General features: G+C 45.9%; 2 protein-coding genes across 4 annotated transcripts in view; one reads left to right on the top strand and one right to left on the bottom strand.

The window, feature by feature from the left end:
• The window catches only part of IL23A (interleukin 23 subunit alpha), a 39,190-nt gene extending 32,734 nt beyond the window's left edge, over positions 1 to 6,456 (top strand). For both annotated transcript variants that reach the window (XM_083729117.1, XM_083729116.1), the window contains exons 3-4: positions 493 to 618; positions 5,709 to 6,456. In XM_083729117.1, coding sequence (XP_083585243.1) covers positions 493 to 618; positions 5,709 to 5,873 — 291 coding nt within the window. In that variant the 3' untranslated portion in view covers positions 5,874 to 6,456. The remainder of the gene's footprint in view (positions 1 to 492; positions 619 to 5,708) is intronic.
• A 1,080-nt stretch (positions 6,457 to 7,536) lies between these two features.
• Positions 7,537 to 20,580, bottom strand: part of STAT2 (signal transducer and activator of transcription 2) — a 49,306-nt gene continuing 36,262 nt past the window's right edge. Inside the window, exons 18-24 of one of the 2 annotated variants that reach the window (XR_014561694.1) lie at positions 19,998 to 20,047; positions 19,822 to 19,910; positions 17,759 to 17,898; positions 14,975 to 15,163; positions 12,352 to 12,456; positions 9,480 to 9,763; positions 7,537 to 9,296 (exon numbers count right to left, since the gene is read on the bottom strand). Coding sequence is in view for 1 of the 2 variants with exons in the window: in XM_083728835.1 (XP_083584961.1) it covers positions 9,121 to 9,296; positions 9,480 to 9,763; positions 12,399 to 12,456; positions 14,975 to 15,163; positions 17,759 to 17,898; positions 19,822 to 19,910; positions 19,998 to 20,047 (986 nt within the window). In the remaining variant the exon portion in view is untranslated. The remainder of the gene's footprint in view (positions 9,297 to 9,479; positions 9,764 to 12,351; positions 12,457 to 14,974; positions 15,164 to 17,758; positions 17,899 to 19,821; positions 19,911 to 19,997; positions 20,048 to 20,580) is intronic. The other variant, XM_083728835.1, reaches the window with a different exon arrangement.

Raw genomic sequence — 20,580 nt, 5'->3', positions numbered from 1 at the left:
CTAGAGAAAGAGGGAGCCATGTTGCAGTGCTCCATATGTGTTTATATATAAATAAAGTAGATTAGCCAAAATGCTGAGTTGATGAGGTCTGTTAGGCAACTGTGAAGATTCTGCCAATCCCTACGTGTGCCGATGTCTGTTGGCATCGGTCGCTGTGATGTTTGGGCTGAAGAAAGCTTTTGAAGCTCCCAAACGAACGACCAGGAGGGAGAGAACATGTCAGTCGGGCATGTGTCTCTATCAGGGTCCTACTCGAGTGTAGGACGAGCTCCTGACATAGAATTGCTACAAGAGAAGTGGTTAAAACCCTGCAGGAGCCTTTAGCCTGGTCTCATAACATCAAATTAGAGAGAATTTCAAGATCAAAGGGTGTGACTCTCTGCAGTTTTGTGACTCTTACATGTGACTCTCAGCAGTTTTGCACCCAACGCTGTAGCCTGAGCCTGTCCTGTAAACTAGCAAAATAAAATAAGTTTCTACTCTCCTTCCTAGGGCTGCCTGGGAAAAATCCACCAAGGCCTTCACCATTATCATGAACTTCTGGTGCACGTTTTCCCCCCGACGTCAAACACCGAGCTCAAAAACACCCTGTATAAACTATTGCAACTCGTTTCAAAGGTGGGTACATGTTTTATAGGGGTTAAATGGGTTTGGCCACAGGGAGGCCTCAGGATCATGCATGATGGTTGGAGGCATATTGAAAGAGTCAATGAAGCAAACCGTGCAAAGGCACGCAGACATGAGATGGATTTTTGTTTTTAAAGCAACCGTGCTAACGTCACTGCCGTACTGCACAATCCTAGAAGACCAGTGAGCTAATCAGTTGGTGAAGGAAGTGGAAAGGGAGATAATATAGAAGGATGCATGAGTTGTGAGGAAGGCACATCTGAGTCTAGCTACACTAGGACAGCGCAACCAAAGGTGCAGTCTTGTTCTGCTATACAAGAGTCCCCAAGTCTCAAATGCAATGATTATGTTTGCATTCCCTCTGCATTGGAGGCTCTGCACAGACCGGCTGCATATGGTTGTATATGCTGTTGTATCAACATAATAATAGTAATAGTAATAGTAGTAATAACAACAACAACAACAATAATACAGTGGTACCTTGGGTTACATACGCTTCAGGTTACAGACTCCGCTAACCCAGAAATAATACCTCGGGTTAAGTACTTTGCTTCAGGATGAGAAGAGAAATCATGCTCCAGCGGCGCGGCAGGAGGCCCCATTAGCTAAAGTAGTGCTTCAGGTTAAGAACAGTTTCAGGTTAAGTAGTTAACCCGAGGTACCACTGTAATAATAATTTATTATTTATACCCCGCCCATCTGGCTGAGTTTCCCCAGCCACTCTGGGCGGCTCCCAATCGAGTGTTAAAAACAATACAGCATTAAATATTAAAAACTTCCCTAAACAGGGCTTCCTTCAGATGTCTTTTAAAGATAGGATAGCTGCTTATTTCCTTCACATCTGAAGGGAGGGTGTTCCACAGGGTGGGTGCCACTACCAAGAAGGCCCTCTGTCTGGTTCCCTGTAACCTCACTTCTCGCAATGAGGGAACCGCCAGAAGGCCCTCGGTGCTGGATCTCAGTGTCCGGGCAGAACGATGGGGGTGGAGACGCTCCTTCAGGTATACAGGACCGAGGCCGTCATCATCATCATCAAATTCAAATTCAAATTTATTTATTTACGGCTATTAGCCCTTAAAATATGTACAAACATAAAAGCACAGAAACATAAAAACCAATACATCTAACAACAGAAGGGGAACACCACGATGCAAGGGTGGGTCATTGAGCAGTGACAAATAAATGCTGCTCTGGAGGGTAGGACTCGAACCAGGGACTTCAGGTTCCAAGAAAGGAGATTCCGACAAAACATCAGGAAGAACTTTCCGACAGTAAGAGCTGTTCAACAGTGGAACAGTCTCCCTTGAGAGGTCATGGACTCTCCTTCCTTGGAGGCTTTTAAGCAGAGGTCAGATGGCCATCTGTCATGTATGATTTAGTTGAGATTCCTGCATCGCTGGGGGTTAGACTAGATGACTCTTGGGGCCCCTTCCCACCCTATGATTCTTTGAAATTTATTAACAAGCCCTTTGTCCCAGGGCAAGTTACAACAATTTAAAAGAGAGTTTTAAAACTTTTTAAGTTAACCCACCCCCACCATAATCACAAAAATATATGTCACCCACAGATGCCCGCACACTGTCTCTATTTAATAATAATAATAATAATAATAATAATTTATTTATACCCCGCCCATCTGGCTGGGTCCCCCAAGCCACTCTGGACGGCTAACCAACAAAACACTAAAATACAATAACCTATTAAACATTAAAAGCTTCCCTAAACAGGGCTGCCTTTAGATGTCTTCTAAAATTTGGTAGTTAGTTTTCTCTTTGACATCTGGTGGGAGGGCGTTCCACATGGCGGGTGCCACTACAGAGTAGGTCCTTTTCCTGGTTCCCTGTAACTTGGCTTCTCGTAGCGAGGGAACTGCCAGAAGGCCCTCAGCACTGGACCTCAGTGTTCGGGCAGAACGATGGAGGTGGAGACGCTCCTTCAGGTATACAGGACCGAGGCCATTTAGGGCTTTAAAGGTCAGCACCAACACTTTGAATTGTGCTCGGAAACATACTGGGAGCCAGTGTAGGTCTTTCAAGACTGGTGTTATATGGTCTCGGGTCACCTTCAAAGGTAGCCCCACATAGAGCGCATTGCAGTAGTCCAAGCGAGAGATAACCAGAGCATGCACCACTCTGGCGAGCCAGTCCGCAGGCAGGTAGGGTCTCAGCCTGCGTTCCAGATGGAGCTGATAAACAGCTGCCCTGGACACAGAACTGACCTGTGCTTCTATGGACAGCTGTGAGTCCAAAATGACTTCCAGGCTGCGCACCTGGTCCTTCAGGGGCACAGTTACCCCATTCAGGACCAGGGAGTCTTCCACACCTGCCCACCTCCTGTCCCCCAAAAACAGTACTTCTGTCTTGTCAGGATTCAACTTCAAGCATGGGACCAGAGATTTAGATTGGTGCCATTTAACTGCATTAAAGTGCTCCAAGCAAGGCAATAAATCCCTGGCTTCCGGCTGCTCACTTCCTCCGTGCTAGGGGGTGGTTGGATCTCAATGGACATACTTAAAACCCAGGAGTCCCACTGAACAGCAGTCTTCCTTTAGGGGAGCTGGAAAGATGACATAGCGCCCTCAAGTGGCTGCAGAGACAGAAACCAGATGTGTAGGCAGCTTACAGCTGGCAGTGAAAGTGAAGGAACACAGAGCTCTCATCCTTACTTACCTTCGCTTCGCCTTTCTAGGCACAGGCTCGGGTCTTCCAGGTCCGTCTCTGATCACTTATTTTTGTCCCAGAGCTTTCCCCAGGTAAACCCACATTCTACCGCTGAATTGGAGCAAACAGCAATTAGGTTTTCTGCAGGTTGCCATTTGCTCCAATTCAGCTATAAAGCGCGAGTTCTCCCAGGGAAAGCGCTCGCGAACAGTAAAATCCCCGAATTCCACTTGCCGTGATTCACTTTTGCAGTGTTGTGCAGCTGACAGACCAGTCTGGCCACAATAAAGAAATTTTGCCTGTGGTATGGCTATTTTCCACCCACCCACCTCGAGTCTTTGGCACCCAAGCTGCATAATTTAGCAATTCTAAAATATAGACGCGCTTTTACTCTCGCAAGATTGAACATACCGCCTTTGGCTGTACTTGAGGGATGATTCCAACAAATTCCACACGAAAAACGACTATGTCCCTGTGGAGATGGCAGTACCGAATCGGTGGTGTATGTCCTTTTGACTTGCACTTTTTATAAAGACTTGAGGAATGAGGTTATCACCCCTCTTTTATTGTCCATTCTGGGTCACCCAGCCATTGCCGCAGTGTCCTTTCTCTTGGCAGATCAAGATGAGCAGGTGACAGCAAAGGTTGCAAGGTTTTTTAGCCGGGGCAATTAGAATAAGATCCACTATTTGACTATTGATCCGAACCCCCACAAAACGTATTTTATATAATTGACTTTTTTATCTTTATTTTTTGCATATCGTATTGTGTGTTTTATTGCTATGGCTGGTGGCTGATGCAAATAAAGATTCAAAGATACAGAGTGTTGTGCAGCTGAACTGAAACTCGCTATACAAATGCTCTCTGGGTTATGTACTTCCTTCACATACATGCCAAAATGTACTGTATCACCTACAAATTATAAAGTGTGCAATATCCCCCTGGATCCACTTGCCTGGGGACCCGCCCACCCAACAAATCACATCCTTGCTGAATTGTCAGCGGTCAAAAAACGATCTGGCAAAACAGCAGTCCTGCAATAGCGATCATGAAATAACCAGGGTTTGTTTGTTTTCTCAGTAACACTGATCACGTGTCTTTCAAAGCTTATATATTGTGGGATAAGGGCAGAGGCATTGTTACAGAACTAGCCACCTGGGCTGGAAGCGTATTTAACCCTTTGGGAGGATAAGGCTACTGACCCAGATGACTAGGTACCACTTTGTGTCAAAGGCAGTGTGCTTCTATATACAGTACTAGCTTCTGAAGATCACAGGAGGGGAGGGGGAGCGTTTTTGCACCTACTGGCTTCCCAGGACCACTTGGCAGGCCATTGTGAGAACAGGATTGTTGTTGTTGTTTAGTCGTTTAGTTGTGTCTGACTCTTCGTGACCCCATGGACCAGAGCACGCCAGGCACTCCTGTCTTCCACTGCCTCCCGCAGTTTGGTCAAACTCATGCTGGTAGATTCGAGAAAACACTGTCCAACCATCTCGTCCTCCGTTGTCCCCTTCTCCTTGTGCCCTCCATCTTTCCCAACATCAGGGTCTTTTCCAAGGAGTCTTCTCTTCTCATGAAGTGGCAAAGTATTGGAGCCTCAGCTTCAGGATCTGTACTTCCAGTGAGCACTCAGGGCTGATTTCCTTCAGAATGGATAGGTTTCATCTTCTTTCAGTCCATGGGACTCTCAAGAGTCTCCTCCAGCACCATAATTCAAAAGCATCAATTCTTCTGCGATCAGCCTTCTTTATGGTCCAGCTCTCACTTCCATACTTGTATGGAAGTGAGAGAACAGGATTAGGGCGCAGCAATATATCGTTCCAAACCGTTTTGTTTTTGTTTTTTTGCTTTTGAGTGCTTTATTGATTGAAAACTTTATAACAGAAGTATACAATAGATATTAGATATTAAAGGCAAATGAAAATTAACAATTATTCATTCTTTAACTAATGCTTGCTTTGTACATCCACTTGTGATTCAATTTGTCAAGCGCTCCGATCTTCCCCTTGCATTCCCGATTTAAATTCCTTAAACACGCGCTTAAACTTTACTTTCTCCATATTATTTGACTCACTATAAATTTGGTTTTGTACCATTATCCTATTTACTCAATCCATCTGAAACCTGTATCGTGATACCGGTTTCACCATTTTTGACCTGACAATAGAACACGAATCATGATGTACGCGAGCTATGCAAAGATCACGATGCAAGAAAAACACATGAAGCCAACCTAGTCCCATATTTATTTAAGATATCGTGATATATTGTTATATAGCGATGTTTAGCGGGGGATATATCGCGTTGATGAAAACCAGTTTATTGCCCAGCCCTAAACAGGATGCTGGCCTATGTTTCCCCTTGATTCAACAGCAGGGCTCTTTCCTGCGTTCTTAACCCTGATACTTTTCTCTCCTACAGGTTGGAGGAAATATGGAAAGCAGTAGTCCAGGCCTCCCTCCCATTTCGTCAGAATGGGAGAAGCAAGCCTTGCAGGACCCTATCCTGCTTCGCCTGCAGTCCTTCGCCGTCGTGGTGGCAAGAGTCATTTCCCATTGCGCAGCGTTAGCCAGGAATGCAAACTAAGATCGGAGGAGGGAAGCCCAACGCAGAAGGGTGGATTTGTGCATCCAAGTCGTACGCTTATTTAATCGACGTACTTAATTTATTGATAGCACACGTGCTGTCGTGCTTTTATTTAACATTTTTATTTAATGTATTAATGTATTTATTTATTTATTTAAACACCGGCCCCAATCCCCTGCTAGTAAGAAACCGGGTGGTAAGACGAAGGGGCCAAGATTTGTTTAGGGAAGTTTTTAATGACTGATGTTTTAATGTATTTTTATTCTTTTGTTGGAAGCTGCCCAGATGGGCGGGTAGAAATATGTTGTTGTTATTATTGTTATTTTTTATTATTAATTTATTATTAATTTATTATTATTATTATTATTTTAATGTGGGGAGGATCCATGTGCCAACTTTTAAAATGTTTCTTTTAAAAGGGGAGGGGTTTGTTGAATATCTTCCACATTTTCACGTTTTTATTTGTTTGTTTGAATGCTGTTTTATTCATTCCATTTTGAGGGATGATTTGTTTGGGGGCGGTGTATGAATGTTGTACACATTTTGTATGGCTTACTCCATTAAAAGCTATTTTAAAAAATTAGTCCTCCGTGTGCAAAAGGCTCGGCATTGCATTTGCAGAAAAGAGGGAAGAGAAGGTTACAGGGAGAGAGATAAAGGTGAACCATCAAGCATAGCCAAGGTGCCCCTGCAGAAATATCCCTTTTTCTTTCTGTCTTCTATTTCTCCTGGGGTATGTTCCCGCTCCTCTTACTGGCAGTGCCTCTGGCCCTCCCTGAATTTCATTGTGGGCCGATAATATGCCCCAACATCCAGAGAACAACTGTAGCTGTGTGGCAGCTTTTCCTCTTTTATTCCTATGCCCCCTTTCATTTTTAAATAGCAAAATACCACTGCTCCCAGTACGTTTCCGAGCACAATTCAAAGTGTTGGTGCTGACCTTTAAAGCCCTAAACGGCCTCGGCCCAGTATACCTGAAGGAGCGTCTCCACCCCCATCGTTCAGCCCGGACACTGAGGTCCAGCGCCGAGGGCCTTCTGGCGGTTCCCTCATTGCGAGAAGCAAAGCTACAGGGAACTAGGTAGAGGGCCTTCTTGGTAGTGGCACCCGCCCTGTGGAACGCCCTCCCATCAGATGTCAAAGAGATAAACAATTACCTGACATTCAGAAGACATCTTAAGGCAGCCCTGTTCAGGGAGGTTTTTAATATGTAACGCTGTACTATTTTTAACACTTGATTCGGAGCCGCCCAGAGTGGCTGGGGAAACTCAGCCGGATGGGCGGGGTATAAATAATAAATTATTATTATTATTATTATTATTATTATTATTATTATTATTATTATTATTATTATTATTATTTTATTATATAAACCAGTACAGTGGTACCGTGGGTTACATATGCTTCAGGATACATATGCAGGAGCTTCCTGCAGCCAATCAAGAGCCGCAATTTGGTTTTTGAATGTTTTGGAAGTCAAACAGACTTCCGGAACGGATTCCGTTCAACGTCCAAGGTCGATATTGCCCAAGACCGGTCTGAAGTCCATATCATGATAACAGTTCCACAGTTTTTGTCCTGGCAACGTATCACAAATCATGGTGTGTGTGTGTGTGTGTGTGTATGTGTGCGCGATGCAAAAATCACAATGTGGCAAAAACCGTGGAGCCAGCAAAAGTGGATTTTATTACAAAAACAAACACACACAAAACCTCCAACCCTGCCATAGATCAGGTCTGGAAAAAGGTGTGGGAGGATAAGGAAGGAATCTATGGGCCTCTGCGACGATTTGGAAATGGCATTAGCAGAACAGTCTCTGAAAAAAATACAAATTGGAAAAGACGACTGAACAGAAGGACCAAAATTCCAGAGAAAAGAGTAACCTCTGTCCATGTTCGCAGGTACCAATATGCAGTTTAATTTGCACCCTCTACCTCTCCAAATGATGGGAAGTTCTGGAGAAGCTGGACTGGACAGGACATCATAAGGCATCATAAGGACAGGACCATAGCTGTCAACTGACAGATTTGAAAATAAGGGACCAGCAGCCAAAATAAGGGATTTTAGTCAACCAGTTAAAAGGGACCAGATAATTTGGGAGAGCAGCGCCGGTTTTTAGCCCTTCGTTTCCAGAGCTTGCTGCTGAAGACACCAGCCGATGAAACACTGCAATTAAATAACTACAAGCAGCAACCACTTTTCGCGCAAAACGAAGCCCAAGCTACGAAGATGCTGCTGCAGTTCTGTATCTTTTCTCTCGTGCTCCATCTGCAGCTCTCAATTCCATCAGGTGGGGTGGGAGGAAGGGGGGGGGGGAAATAGCGCCCGAAGTAAACCCGCAGATCAGACCATCTATGCTAGTCTACCACTACAAATCTATGGGAGAAGCGTTTGCGGTCCTTCCCTTGTAGCCCTTGGAACACCTGCCCGCACCTCCACCTCCGCCTCTTCCTCCTCTTCCTGAACTGCTTTCTCTATGGTTGCCCTCGCTCTCCTCTCAAGGCTCCTCAGCAATTCATAGGCCGCGCCAGGCTGCCCATCTAATTCAGGTCCTTTGGCGGCTCAGCCGCAGTACGGCCTAGCGGGAGCAGCGGCGTAGAACAGAGGGGAGGCCCCAGGCAGAGACGGCTCAGTTCGGCGGCCGCGAGGAGGATGGTGGCAGAAGGGCCTGAGGCTCCCACTGGTCCCGGCAGGGATGGGCTCCCGGGGGCCGAGGCTGGTGAGAGGAGGCCGGAAGGGGGCGGGCCGGGCAGCCAAGCAACACAGTTGGAGGTTCCCTCCTCCCTGGCCGGCAGGGAGGGAGGGAGAGGAGCTGCTTCCTTTGAAACCCGGGAAATTTAAGGGACACCCATCAATAAGGGACAGCAGCGGGACATGGTGCTGAGAGAAGGGACTGTCCCGCCAAATAAGGGACGCTTGACAGCTACGGACAGGACATGCTTATTTACAAATATACAGGTTGAGCTAGCAGCCACACACGGGAAGGGCAAGCATGGTACCCCCCAAATACCTAAAACCCAATCTAGCAGAAATCTGATTGCCTATGCACCCATTTTCAGGCATTCCCAGTCTCCAGCCTCTCTCTCTATCTGAACACTCAAGAGCAACTTCAAAGGTGGTTCAGCATCCTCTTTGAATTGATTAATAAGAAAGCCATGCTCCATGGCGGGGGCACAAGGAAGACAGTAGGCAGTCAGAAGGGAGCAGAGCCACAGTTTTAGGCCTCCATCTTGCCAGAAATCATCACCTATTGAAAATCGCTTTCATCGACATTCAGCTCTGGGATCTCATCAGCCGTCACGTTCAGCTCTGGGATCTCATGAGGCATCACATTCAGTTCTGGGATCTCATCAGGCGCCTCAAACAGACGAATGGGTGGTGGTAGCAACTGCTGATCATCACCCGGCAGTGGAAGGAAAGGATCTGGTGTGGAGGAAACAGGAGAGAAGGAGAGAATCATCTGGGAACTGAAGGAGGAAATACTGTAGAGATCTGGTGTTCTGCGACCCAGAATAGAAACCCAAAGCATTGCAAATGTAGCCCCAGGAGACCAACCTCTGTTGCAAGGGCTTCACCCCTCAAGAGGGCCACAGATTCACCACTCACCTTGCCTGTCGGACAGAAGGCATTGCAGGCCGCGGGCCAAGCCCACCAAATCATTGTTCAAGTGCTCATCGTCTGCAAGGGCCAAACCATTCAGCCAGGGAGCTTGAACGCCCTGCTCCAATCCCGCCAGATCGTGGTTCAAGTGCTCATCGTCTGCAAGGGCCAAACCATTCAGCCTGGGAACTTGAACGCAGTGCTCCAATCCCGCCAGATCGTCGTTCAAGTGCTCATCGTCTGCAAGGGCCAAATCATTCGGCCTGGGAACCTGGGCCTCTTCTGGCTGCCTGGATAAATAAGAACATATATTTTCCAATCTTCTCTAAACGTATATTCTCCTTGTTCCCTTATTCTATATGTTAAGTCTGCAAACTGCGCATATTCTGTCAGCTTAAGTTGCCATTCTTCTCTCTTTGGGACCGTGCTCATTTTCCATTTTTGGGCTAACAAAACATGGGCCGCAGTAGTGGCATACATAAATAACCTTTTCTGACATCTGGGAATTTCCGTTGGAATTATACCCAACAAAAAGGACTCTGTGTGGTTTTTTGGGGGGAAAGTACTTTTAAACTTTTTTTTCAATTCATTATGGATTATTTCCCAATACTCTCTTACTCTTTTACATGTCCACCACATATGAAAGAATGTTCCCTCAACCTCTTTGCATCTCCAGCATTGATCTGATTCAGTCTTATACATCTTAGCAAAGCTAGCTAAAGGTAAATTTAAAGGGACCCCTGACCATTAGGTCCAGTTGTGGCTGACTCTGGGGTTGCAGCACTCATCTCGCTTTACTGGCCAAGGGAGCCGGGGTACAGCTTCCGGGTCATGTGGCCAGCATGACTAAGCCACTTCTGGCGAACCAGAGCAGTGTATGGAAATGCCGTTTATCTTCCCGCCGGAGTGGTACCTATTTATCTACTTGCACTTTGACGTGCTTTCGAAGTGCTAGGTTGGCAGGAGCAGGGACCGAGGAACGGGAGCTCACGTCACGAGGATTCGAACCACTGACCTTCTGATCAGCAAGTCCTAGGCTACTCGGAATTAAATACCATCTGCAAATCGTTTTCAAGTACAGTGGTACCTTGGCTTACATACGCTTCAGGTTACAGACTCCGCTAACCCAAAAATAGTACCTCGGGTTAAGAACTTTGCTTCAGGATGAGAAGAGAAATCGTGCTCCAGCAGTGCGGCAGCAGCGGGAGGCCCCATTAGCTAAAGTGGTGCTTCAGTTACAGATAGGTAGCCGTGTTGGTCTGCCATAGTCAAAACAAAAAAAATTCCTTCCAGTAGCACCTTAAAGACCAACTAAGTATCTGAAGAAGTGTGCATGCACACGAAAGCTCATACCAAGAACTAACTTAGTTGGTCTTTAAGGTGCTACTGGAAGGAATTTTTTTGTGGTGCTTCAGGTTAAGAACAGTCTCAGGTTAAGAACGGACCTCCAGAACGAATTAAGTACTTAACCTGAGGTACCACTGTAGTTCTCCTTTAAAGAATAACATGCTGTAAACTTCAAATCGTTCAAGTTTTTCCCAGAGGTTAAAATCTATCCCCCCCCCCAAATCTAATAACAGATTATACATTTTAGGCAAAATTCTGTCCTGAATTTTCCAACATGCAGCTTCACGGGAAAGAGAGTGCGCTACGACTTTCAGGTGCAGGACTAGATGGGATGTTGAGGCAGTGCCTTTTCTAACATGGCAACCAGGCTGCGAAACTCTCTCCCTAAAAAGCTTTGTTTGGCTGCCTCTCCTTTAGGCATCAAGCAAGCTGCAAAGAGCCTTTTATCCCATTGAGCATTGGTTAAAGGTTTGTCTTTGCCTAAGGTTTGGGTGTCTTTGCCTATGGCCCACCAGATGTCCCAATTTGGCCCATCAGGGTGTTTCCCCAAAGCCACACCCACCTGCCTTACACCTGACATTCTATGTGACATCACCGATAAGCTGATGGGTGGTGAGAGCTGGTCCTCTGAAGTTCAGTTGCACCAAGGAGTTCCCTTAGTGCTTGGAGTCACCAGACTTCATAGAAACGTCAGGTCAAAGTGGCCCACTGTAGATGGGGGGAGCCCAGGACGTTCCCCCACAACCCCAGCCCAGGGGATTAAGTCTGCAGGGCAGCCCCAAATTTCTGATGTCCCCAATAGGCTCAGAAGTTGAAAGAGGTGTGATGAGATCTGGCATGGCAAGTACCGTATTTTTCGCTCCATAAGGCGCACCTGACCTTAAGACGCACCTAGTTTTCAGAGGAGGAAAACAGGGAAAAAATATTCTGAAGCAAATGTTGTACTAAACTATTTAATAAACAACTGGTATATCAGAGTGAGACTGAGAGGGACAGGAGCTGAATGTTAGTTTAGTGTGCATGCTCAAGGAGCCAGCAGATCAGCCGAGACGTGGGGGGGATTTGCGTAATTTTCTCCTCGCCCTCATCCCCTGCCTTCCAGTCCCCAGCAGCCTTCCTATATTACCCCCCGATTTTCACTGTGCTTGTGGCTCAGAGCTCGAGGTTGGGGTTTTTTTGCTGCTGGTTGTTTAAATTTTATCCTTCCGGATCCAACCACTCCTGTGCCCTGCCATCCCTCTGCAGCCTTATTGCTCCGTTTAGGGAGCGCGCGGACCTTTGCTAGCTGAGGCTGCTGCAGCTGTTGCTGTTAAAAGCGCCCGCTGGCTCTGAATCGTCTGCCTCCTCCCGGCTCGCTGTAAAGCAAACAAAGGGAGAGCCGCGCAAAGCGGGACAGAAGCCCTGTAAGTGGCTCCCGCTTTGCTTGACTGACGGGAGCCATGGCTGCGGTCCAGTGCATTCGCTCAGACGCACAGGCAATTTCCCTTTCTTTTTAGAAGGAAAAAAGTGTGTCTTACGGAGCAAAAAATACGGTAAGCTCTCGAAGAGGCTGACATGGGATGAGATGGCACAACTCACTGAGACGAGACTCTAATGAGGCGGCGGTTCAAGTAGCGTCTCTCTTCTGTCAGGTCCGCTGGGAAGGAGAGAAAAAAGGGTGTGTAAGGGAGCTAGAAGCAGGACTGGAGCCCTCATCAACCAAAGCAAGGAAGATAGCACTGAGCTCAGCACCCATGAGTTCTGCCTCAGTGGATTCTGCATTCAGAGAGTGCCTGAAGTTTGTACAAATGTTACTCGAATTCTATGCTTGAGAAGAGATCTGGAAATCTGTCTTGTTGATATGTAAACGCACACCTTTTTATATATATAAAAAAGGAATAATTTACTTTGAAGTTTTTGAATTGCAGAGTTAGTAACTATGATTTATTTATTTTTTTAAAAAAGCAAATATCATCTGTGTAGAGGAAAGGGGAAATCTGGATTATCTACAGGGGGAAACAGGTTGGCCAACAATGTTGTGTGGATGCTGTGTTAAGAGTGAAGGCAGACACAATGTTTTTAGAGCTGTGGAAGCATTCTGGAAGTGTTTTCAGGGTGACACTTTTACTGTAGAACCTATGGAGATATATGAAGTCCCAGCACCAGATTAATGTCCAAGTGTACCGTATTTTTCGCTCTATAAGACGCACCAGACCACAAGACGCACCTAGTTTTTGGAGGAGGAAAACAAGAAAAAAAATATTCTGAATCTCAGAAACCAGAACAGCAAGAGGGACCGCTGCGCAGTGAAAGCAGCGAGCCCTCTTGCTGTTCTGGCTTCTGGGATACCTGCGCAGCCTGCATTCGCTCCATAAGACACACACACACATTTCCCCTTACTTTTTAGGAGGGAAAAAGTGAGTCTTATGGAGCAAAAAATACGGTATTTTAATTCTCAAGAGTCAAGCTCAGGGGCAGGCGGTTTGGAAGTGTGAAGCAAAAGCCAGCAGCACTGATTGGCCTTCCCCTGATGATGTGATCAATGGGCCTTGCTCCCTTCACCCCAACCCATGGAGAAGTCTTGCACTTTCAAAAATATTTCTTAACAGCCAATACAATGGCAAATAAGTAGGTAAGCCTTCATGTAAAACATTCCTTTATTAATTTCCCCCAAATAAAAGGAGAGCCTACTTGAAATATGGGGGCAAGACTAACAGCTGAGTTAACCTTCAACTTGCTGGTGTGTATGTCCAAATTTGGGACTAAGCCAGGCCCACACCAGAGCTGAAAAATTTGCTGCACGTTCCGGTTTTGTATAATTATTATCTGTCTTCACCCTTAGACAGTAAACTCTGCAGAGCAGAGGCTCTGGCTTTTTCTTCTTTTTGTTGTAAATTATGTTACTCTGTGAAGTTCTATGACATAAATATAGATGGCAGCATATAAAGTTTACCATAGTTATCGTCGGTGCTTTTTTTCTAGAAAAAGAGGTGCCGGAAATCACAATGAACACCTCCCTTATTCTCTAATAATAATAATAATTATTATTTTTTATATCCCACCCTCCCCAGCCGAAGCCGGGCTCAGAGCGGCTAACAACAGTAAAACGATAAAACATTCTAAAACCATTTCATTATAGAATTAATTCCAATCAAATTCATGGCAACCATTGGGCTAGAGTTCTGTGAGGATAACCAAAGGGTAACCAAAGGCAATGGCGCTCCCCTGAGATGTGCCGGAACTGACATCTAGTGAGTTCCGGCTGAAAAAAGCCTGATCATCATCATCATCATCATCATCCTGGCAGCCATAAAAGCTGCAGATGTTGTTTCAAAGCCTCACCTCACCAGCAATCAAGTTCTCTGCGGCTCAGGACCCCAATCCGTTAAAGACTGCCTCTTCCCACATGAACCTACCCGGACCCTGAGATCATCTTCTGAGGCCCTCCTTCAAGAGGTCCAAAGGACGACAATACAAAAACAGGCCTTCTCTGCAGTGGCTGCCCGTCTGTGGAATGCTCTCCCTAGGGAGGTTGGCTGGCGCCTTCATTATTCACCAGGCAAAAACGTTTCTTTTTAACCAAGCCTTTGGGCTGATCCGATTTACATCCTATGCCCTTTTAAATATGGTTTTTTGGGGGAGGCGTGTTATTGGGTTATTGTTTTAACTTTTATTATGTACTGTATTTTTCGCTCTGTAAGACGCACTTTTTCCCTCCTAAAAAGTAAGGGGAAACGTGTGTGCGTCTTATGGAGTGAATGCCGGCTGTGCAGCTATCCCAAAAGCCAGAACAGCAAGAGGGATCGCTGCGCAGCACTCCCTCTTGCTGTTCTGGCTTCTGGGATTCAGAATTTTTTTTTTTCTTGTTTTCCTCCTCCAAAAACTGGGTCCGTCTTATGCTCTGGTGTGTCTTATAGAGCGAAAAATACAGTATTTTGTGGTTTTCTATCTTATCCCTGAGACCCCTGGGTATAGGGCAGTATATAAATTCAGTAAATCATAATCCATCACCTGAGGAGGCTGAATTCTGCACGGCGAGATTACAGAAATACTGAATACATATAAGCCGGGCCCATAAACGTGAAAATGCAAGACATCCAAATGCCCTGGAATTCAGGGCATAGAGGAGCGTCATGAAAGAGGGAACCCCATGACAATCTGGCAGGCAGGAATACCTTCCCGGCGTTCCCTATAGTAAGGAGAAAAAGCTGAATCCCGGGGCGTGTCAGGATAGAGGTACTTCAGTGGATTCTCAGATTTTTGCTCCACAGCCAGGAAGTGATAGTCATGGATGATGTCTGGCAGCGCCAGGGACTTTAGTTCGACGCAGGTGTAGGGCTCCACTGACTGGAACCTGGGGGAACCTGCAGAGGTTAGAAACACATAGTCAAAGTGTCAGGTGGAGTTCTTTCTGATCTTGTCTGGAGATCAACCCATCCACATGATGGATAAATAATTTATTACGGTCAAAGACCAGCTCGTATAACACAGTAAAAACAGTGTCCATAAAGTTAAAATAGACAATCAGAGCAGATTGCAGCAATAGCTCATGAGTTAAAATTGAGATATATACATACACCCGTACAACTGAGATTTGGGCTACCATAAAAAATTGACCCTGAGGCACCCCAAAGGGCAACTGCAGCATTTCCCTAGTAAGCTATTTTATTCTAGAGAATGATCTGTTCCTACAAATCTGGGCGCAGAATCTGGCTACCAGCCAGGTCGTCAGGTGGAATTAGTTTTGCTCATGCAAACTTTTTCAAAACTGCATTTTAAATACATAAATTCTTCTTAGGCTATCTCTGTGGCAAGAATTCCCACCATCTTATCTTCTAGTGTTTGTTGACGATTATAAAGATTCTATTACTGGGCTTTTGGTTTTGGTTTTAAATCATTGTTTTGTAACAAGAAATCAAGGGAATATTTACTGAATAGCAGCTATATAAAAGTTAAATAAAACAGACAGGCAGGCTTAGAATGAAAATGGTCTGCCTACATCTCACCAGCATAGGGCCCGATTTAGGTTTGATGAGGACCTAAGCTACTGAAGGTAATGGGGCCCTTTATACGTCCAGCTGTCCTTTGTCAACAACAAATTGTTGCTTTTTTGGGTTGAATATCTGCTATATGGTAATTTATGGACCTAATAGGTATCCAAAGCCATTTGCACATAACAAAATATGTATTTTATCAAAGTAATTGTTGAACTGAAATACAATTAAGAATAGGTCTATTAATACATCCAGGTTTTTTCCTTTAATTTTTTTTGGGGGCCCCCAGGTGGGTGGGGCCCTAAGCTATAGCTTGTTGAAAGGTAAAGGGACCCCTGACCATTAGGTCCAGTCGCGGATGACTCTGGGGTTGCAGCGCTCATCTCGTTTTATTGTCTTAGGGAGCCGGCGTATAGCTTCCGGGTCATGTGGCTAGCATGACTAAGCCGCTTCTGGCGAAACACAGCATCGTACGGAAACACCGTTTACCTTCCCACCGGAGCGGTACCTATTTATCTACTTGTACTTTTTGGTGTGCTTTCGAATTGCTAGGTTGGCAGGAGCAGAGACCGAGCAATGGGAGCTCACCCTGTCGCGGGGATTCGAACTGCCGACCTTCTGACCGGCAAGGCCTAGGCTCTGTGGTTTAACCCACAGCGCCACCCGCTTGTTTATCTTATATGTAAATCTGGCACTGCACTAAACACATGAGGAGAGTTCAGAAGGACTGACAAAAATGGGAGGGTGTATCAATACCTCATTTTGGAAAATCCTGGTGCTGGTTCATGCATGCTGGTTCATGCATTTATTTATTTATTTATTTGGACCACCTTGTAAGTACTTAAATAATAATAATAATTTGTATTTTCACCTTCAAATCTGCAGGAAAGCAAAAGGAGATGGACTTAGTTCTGCCCCCGTGTAGAACTGGGACTGAACTGCAATGGGTTTCTCCATCCCTAGTTCTCATACACACTTATCAGGTATAGAGATGGAAAGGCCTGGGTGGAAAAACTCCCTGAAAATGGGAGACTGTTGGCAAATATTCCCACTTCCACACCTGTTTTTGCTGGTTCCAGGGACACAGGAACAGGCCCTATAGCTGATTTTCCTTACCCCAGTGCAATCCAGTTAAAATGATAAAAAAATGAAAATAAAAGGCTTCTTTTGGTTTTTGTCATGTCCTTCAGAGACAGCCCAGACTTGCCCAAATTAGCATTTCCCAGCTCTGCATCAATAATCAATACTTCAGATTTGCAATCGTAGCTTGGACTGTATGTTGTCTTTAACCTTGCTTATCTTCTTGTCCGAATGCTTGATTAAGTTATACTAATTAAAGGAAATGGATTTCCTGCAAGCCTAAAAACTCATCTTTGAACCATAAATTTTCTGTGTGCTGACACAAAGGGGCACTAACTATCCAGCTTAACATGGCAGAGGGAAGTAAGGTAAAAAACTCTCTAACTGCTACACAGAAATCATACTTATATTTCCCCCACTGAGCAAGGCAAAGTTGTCACAGGGACAACTGTTCCCCACATTCCACCCCCATTTTCACAGATTTTTTAAAAGGGATTCACATCTCTAATCAGTGCGTAAGTTAAAAAATACAATGAAGCATTGGAAAAATTGTTTTTTTAAAACCCCCCCAAAAAGAATTACACACAATGTGATGATTAAGAAGAAGAGGAGTTTGGATTTGATATCCCGCCTTTCACTCCCCTTCAGGAGTCTCAAAGTGGCTAACATTCCCCTTTCCCTTCCTCCCCCACAACAAACACTCTGTGAGGTGAGCAAGGCTGAGAGACTTCAGAGAAGTGTGACTGGCCCAAGGTCACCCAGCAGCTGCATGTGGAGGAGCGGGGAATCGAACCCGGTTCACCAGATTACGAGTACACCGCTCTTAACCACTACACCACACTGGCACCACAAGGCAGGGCAAGGGAGAGAATTCCAGGAAATAACCTGTGTTGTCGAAGTCCACCCAGGTAAAGGTGATGCCCCCATTTGCAGTGCTCTCACTGAAGCGCAGCAGGAAGGTGCCTGCCCTCTTCTTCTTCAGCAAACTCCTCTCCCGCTTGCGGCTCACGAACCCCATGATGAGGCTAGGATGCGATGCAGGTGGGAAGAGGAGAAATATCGAGGTCAAACTGCTGCCACCTTTGCGCTGTCTTAACCCCCTCCCGACAACTGTAGCCTCACATCAGATGGGTGGGGTACAAATAATAAATTTACTTTTATGACGATCTCTTCCTGCAGCCCCCTCCCCTGAGTGACAAGGACAAGGAATTTACTCAATTACTGAAAACATGCACTGGCCAGTATGTGACTTGGATGTAGAGCAGGGTGGCTCATAGCTGAGACAGCATCTACAGGTGAAACTCGAAAAATTAGAATATCGTGGAAAAGTTCATTTATTTCAGTAATTCAACTTAAAAGGTGAAACTAATAAATGGGATAGACTCATGACATGCAAAGCGAGATACAGTGGTACCTCAGGTTACATACGCTTCAGGTTACAGACTCCGCTAACCCAGAAATAGTACCTCGGGTTAAGAACTTTGCTTCAGGATGAGAACAGAAATCGTGCAGCAGCGGCAGGCCCCATTAGCTAAAGTGGTACCTCGGGTTAAGAACAATTTCAGGTTAAGAACAGACCTCCAGAACGAATTAAGTACTTAACCCGAGGTACCACCGTATGTCAAGCCTTTATTTGTTATAATGGTGATGGTCATGGCGTACACCTTAGCAGTGCCACAGGCTGATAGCATCCATGCCATGCCACACTGAGGCAGTAATTAATGCTAAAGGGGCCCAAACCAAGTACTGAGTACATATGCATGCTTCTACTTCTCAGAGGTCCAATATTGCTCTATTTGCAATCCTTGTTTTGCTGATTTCATTTAATATTCTAATTTTCTGAGATTGCTAATTTGGGGTTTTCATCAGTTGTATGACATGGCCATCACAATTATAACAAATAAAGGCTTGACATATGTCACTTTGCATGTCATGAGTCTATCTCATATATTAGTTTCACCTTTTAAGTCGAATTACTGAAATAAATGAACTTTCCCACGATATTCTAATTTTTCGAGTTTCACCTGTAGTTTTGAATAGAACAGTTGGGAGTTTGGCACAGTCTGTTGGCCGCAGAGCTGTGCATCGAAGGCTACCTGTGGGTCAATTCCCCATGGACTGAAGTGCTGCTTGGTAATGTATATACTACACTGGTACCTCTGGATGCGAACAGGATCCATTCCGGAGCCCTATTCGCATCCAGAAGCGAATGCAACTTGCGTCTGCATGTGCCGCGATTCGCCACTTCCGCACATGCGCGTGACGTCATTGTGACCGTCTGCGCATGCGGCGAAACCCGGCAGTAATGTGCTCCGTTACTTCCGGGTCGCCACGGAGCACAACCTGAAAATACTTATCCTGAAGCGTATTCCTCCCGAGGTATGACTGTACTTGCTGTTTGGAATAAAATCTGCAACCTTCTTACCCACTTGTGCTTGTGTTGCTTCTGAATCTAATTTGAAAAGAACGACCTTGCACTGGGCAAGACAATGTATTCCAACTCTACAACTATCATTCTATGAAAGGGGTTTGTACAGTGGTACCCTCAGGTTACAAACGCTTCAGGTTACATACGATTCAGGTTACAGACTCCGCTAACCCAGAAATAATACCTCGGGTTAAGAACTTTGCTTCAGGATGAGAACAGAAATTGTGCTCCGGGGGCACGGCAGCAGCAGGAGGCCCCATTAGCTAAAGTGGTGCTTCAGGTTAAGAACAGTTTCAGGTTAAGAACGGACCTCCGGAACAAATTAAGTACGTAACCACTGTATTTGCAAAGAACTCAGGTGGCTTTTGCAACGAGTGGCGGAGACGGGCAAAACACCCCCTAGCAAACAGCGCCCTCCAGGGGCCGTTGCTGTTCAAGGCTTTGTGCGACTCCTCGAGTTCTGCTATTTGAGAAGGAAGAAGCCAAATTTCCCCCTCTTCTTCCCCACCCCTCTCCTTACTCGTTCTTCCAGAGTTGCAGGAGGTGCTCCTTAATCAGGAGCAAGATGCCATCAATCCAGGTCCAGAAGGAGAAAGTGTACGAAGTAGGCTGTGGGGGAAAAGGGGAGAGGAAATAAGAGGAGGGAAAGGCCGGCAGGAGTGAGCAGCAGGAGGAGGCAGGGGGGGCGGCGCTTACCCTGGCAAACTGTGCCCAGGCGACTGTGCTCTGCGATGTTGCATTTGGTCCTTCGGTGGAAAGAAAAGGCAAGAAGTGAGCTGCATAATTGTTCTGACAGAAATGGGGGGGGGGTGAGGCCTGTTAGTTGACCCTTCTTTGGCACACACCCCCCCCCCACTCTTACTTCCACTTTATGGACTTGAGGGAACAGAAGATACCGTATTTTTCGCTCCATAGGGCGCACCAGGCCATAGGGCACACCTAGTTTTCAGAGGGGGAAATCAAGGGGAAAAATGTGCTCTTCTCCCAGACCTTTTCTCTGCTTTTGCGGGAGGTGGGGGAATTCCCCCACTTCCCGCAGAAGTCCGCAGAAGCCACACGCTATTTAAAGGGTGCGTGGCTCCTGTGCGCTATTCTACAAGGTGGGAAAAGGGACTGATGCGGCCAGTCAGTCCCTTCTCCCTCCTGGGGAAAAGCCCGCAAGAGACGCCTGTCTCCCCCCTGCATTCGCTCCATAAGACGCACACACATTTTCCCTTGCTTTTTAGGAGGGAAAAAGTGTGTCCTCTAGAGCGAAAAATACGGTAACACTCTGTTCATT

Source organism: Podarcis gaigeae (assembly GCF_964106915.1).
Source record: "Podarcis gaigeae genome assembly, chromosome: 2".
Lineage (NCBI taxonomy): Eukaryota > Metazoa > Chordata > Lepidosauria > Squamata > Lacertidae > Podarcis > Podarcis gaigeae.
The sequence above is the reverse complement of the archived record's forward strand: the minus strand, read 5'-3'. Positions and strand labels throughout refer to the sequence as shown.